General features: G+C 42.5%; 1 protein-coding gene across 1 annotated transcript in view; it reads right to left on the bottom strand.

The window, feature by feature from the left end:
• Positions 1-2,500, bottom strand: part of plcb1l (phospholipase C beta 1-like) — a 163,319-nt gene that overhangs the window by 77,753 nt on the left and 83,066 nt on the right. The window contains exon 11 of the mRNA XM_082147359.1: positions 2,097-2,251. Within this exon, the coding sequence (XP_082003485.1) occupies positions 2,097-2,251 (155 nt within the window). The remainder of the gene's footprint in view (positions 1-2,096; positions 2,252-2,500) is intronic.

Raw genomic sequence — 2,500 nt, 5'->3', positions numbered from 1 at the left:
TGCTGTACATAGTGCATAGCAGGACTACACTATAAAAAACAACAATTACAAATTTCCAAAAGCTAAGGAATAAAAATGTGTTTTCAGAGTAGATTTAAAAATGTCCAGTGAAGAAGCAGACCTCACATGATAAGGGAGAGCATTCCAAAGCTTGGGCCCAGCCACAGAAAAGGCCCGATCACCCTTTAATTTGTAGCGACTTCGTGACACATTTAAAAGCAAGTGATTTGAAGATCTAAGTGCCCTAGGAGGACAGTATGGCAGTATTTGATTTGTTTGCATACATTTGTTGAGAGAGGACCTAACTGGGCTTTCAGAGCAGGAGAGTAATCTGCCGGACAACCCAGAATTAAAACCTCTGTTTTATCATCATTTAGCTGCAGAAAATTATTTGTCATCCACCTCTTGATATCATCTACACATTCCAATAACACGTCAAATGGAGCAGTGGTGTCAAGCTTTACTGGAAGGTAAAGCTGAGAATCATCTGCATAACAGTGATATGAAATGTTGTACTTCTGAAAAATGAGGGCCAAGGGTAGCATATAAAGGGAAAACAATAACGGTCCCAAAATAGATCCCTGGGGCACACCAAACAAAACAGGCGCAGATGGCGAGGAACAATTTCCTAAATTTACAGAAAAAGTCCTCTGTGGACTTTAGTAAAACTGTGGACCTATTTTTCCAAACGCCTCACACCCGTACATTCTTCCGTTGAGAGCTTGAATAATAGACACTCCAGCCCAGTTGGTGGCGATAATGCACCTTTGCCAATTGCAAGCAAACCACTGGCATTTCATTGAATACACAGAAGAAGCAGAAGATCGCTGTCTTAATTGAAAGCCACAGAAACCGAAAATTCTCGGGCCAGCAGCATGTGTCCAAATTTCAATCTTAACCGTTCTATTTCATCAGAAACGATCTGAAAACAGGGCTTTAAGTGTAAAATACCGAACTTGTCCTTTAACACCGAAACACGGTCATTCTGACGTGACTTGAATGATCATTAGTCCTGAGTCGTCTTCCCATAATCCTCCACATTCTGTTTCTAAAGCCCCTTCCTGACTGCATGATGGGGTTTGAGGAGCGCTCATGAACAGAGGAGGAGTTCACCAGAGTCTGGAGACGACACCTGATGACTCCATATACAGCGAACATCAGCATTAAACCCTTTAACATAATTTAGCTCAAAACTCACTTTCATGTTTTAATGCCTTCTGTTCGTGATCCGATGTGGATTCTGATCACCGTATAAGGCAGAAATATCTATACGCGATGCAAAAGAATATGTGCGCATAGTAAACATGGTAAATATGATCGCTTGAAGAAATCAGACAAATCATAGGTTATCACAATCATGTTTTTATTTAATCTGTCTCGTCTCTTTATATCGGACTGTCTGATAGCCATATTTAGCTCCGCATCTGTCATAAAATAAAGCAACTTTCCGAGAGCTTCCTCTGTTTCTCTGACTGATAATATCCCTGTACTGGGAGAGATGCTGAAGCTCCTCAGCTCGTATTGTTGGTGGCATATTTGTAGAAATGATCATTCTTTCTGAATGTGAGATAAACACACTGTCCTGTGACTACTAATAAACAGAAGCAGACGCGACTGAACAAGTACGTCCTCTTTCTTTTGTAAAATAACGGTAAACCACTTTATTTGTGTGTGACTAATGTGCAATCTTGACACAACTTAATTCATTATGATCAATGTATCAGTTTGTATTGTAAACCTGTGGTAAAACATCGATGTTTGGGTTTTAAATCTTTAACAAAAATGCCAGCAAACGGTCGCTTTTATCATGTTGGTTTTGCAATCTCGCTAGTTTCCAGTGATTCTTTCTGATTAGTTTTCTGATAAAACTTCCATTAGTTGGTGAAATTCTGTGTGTGTGCTGTTGTTCCAGAGAGGCGTGTTACGGGTGTGTTTTAGTGAAGCGCTGCAGAGCTTCAGTCTGACGGTGGAAACGCAGCAGGTTTTGTTCTCGCTGCTCCTGACCCGAGGCTATCAGCCTCGCCCGCCCGTTTAAAGCCCGGCTCGCCCGGCTCGCGCGGCCCGACGGGGAACACGGCTATGGTCTGTCAGTGTACCTTGAAGGAGATCTCGGAGGTCATGGTGAAGCCGTGTGTGATGAGCGGCTCCTCGTCGGTCCGACCCTTCCAGCAGTCGAGCTCCACACAGCGGCAGCCGGACAGCAGGACCTGCCGATAGATCTCCACTGAGGAGTTTCCCGCCAGCTGACCCGCTGACACACACAGACAGGTCAAGACACCTTTATTTATATAGCGCTTTCACAACACAGTGTTTCAGAGCAGCTTTACAGAGATAACAGGAAAATAATGCAACAATTTTGTTTCCAGAAGAGAATAGTGTCACAGTCCAGCTTAAGTAAGTTCAGTGATGGTTCATTTTTGTTGTAAAAAAGTTATTAATCTAGTTCAGTTATATATATATATAGCAGCTCTGGAGAAAAGCGTGATGTCATCGTCCAGCT

Source organism: Leuciscus leuciscus (genome assembly GCF_965113295.1).
Source record: "Leuciscus leuciscus genome assembly, chromosome: 19".
Taxonomy (NCBI): Eukaryota; Metazoa; Chordata; class Actinopteri; order Cypriniformes; family Leuciscidae; genus Leuciscus; species Leuciscus leuciscus.
The sequence above is the reverse complement of the archived record's forward strand: the minus strand, read 5'-3'. Positions and strand labels throughout refer to the sequence as shown.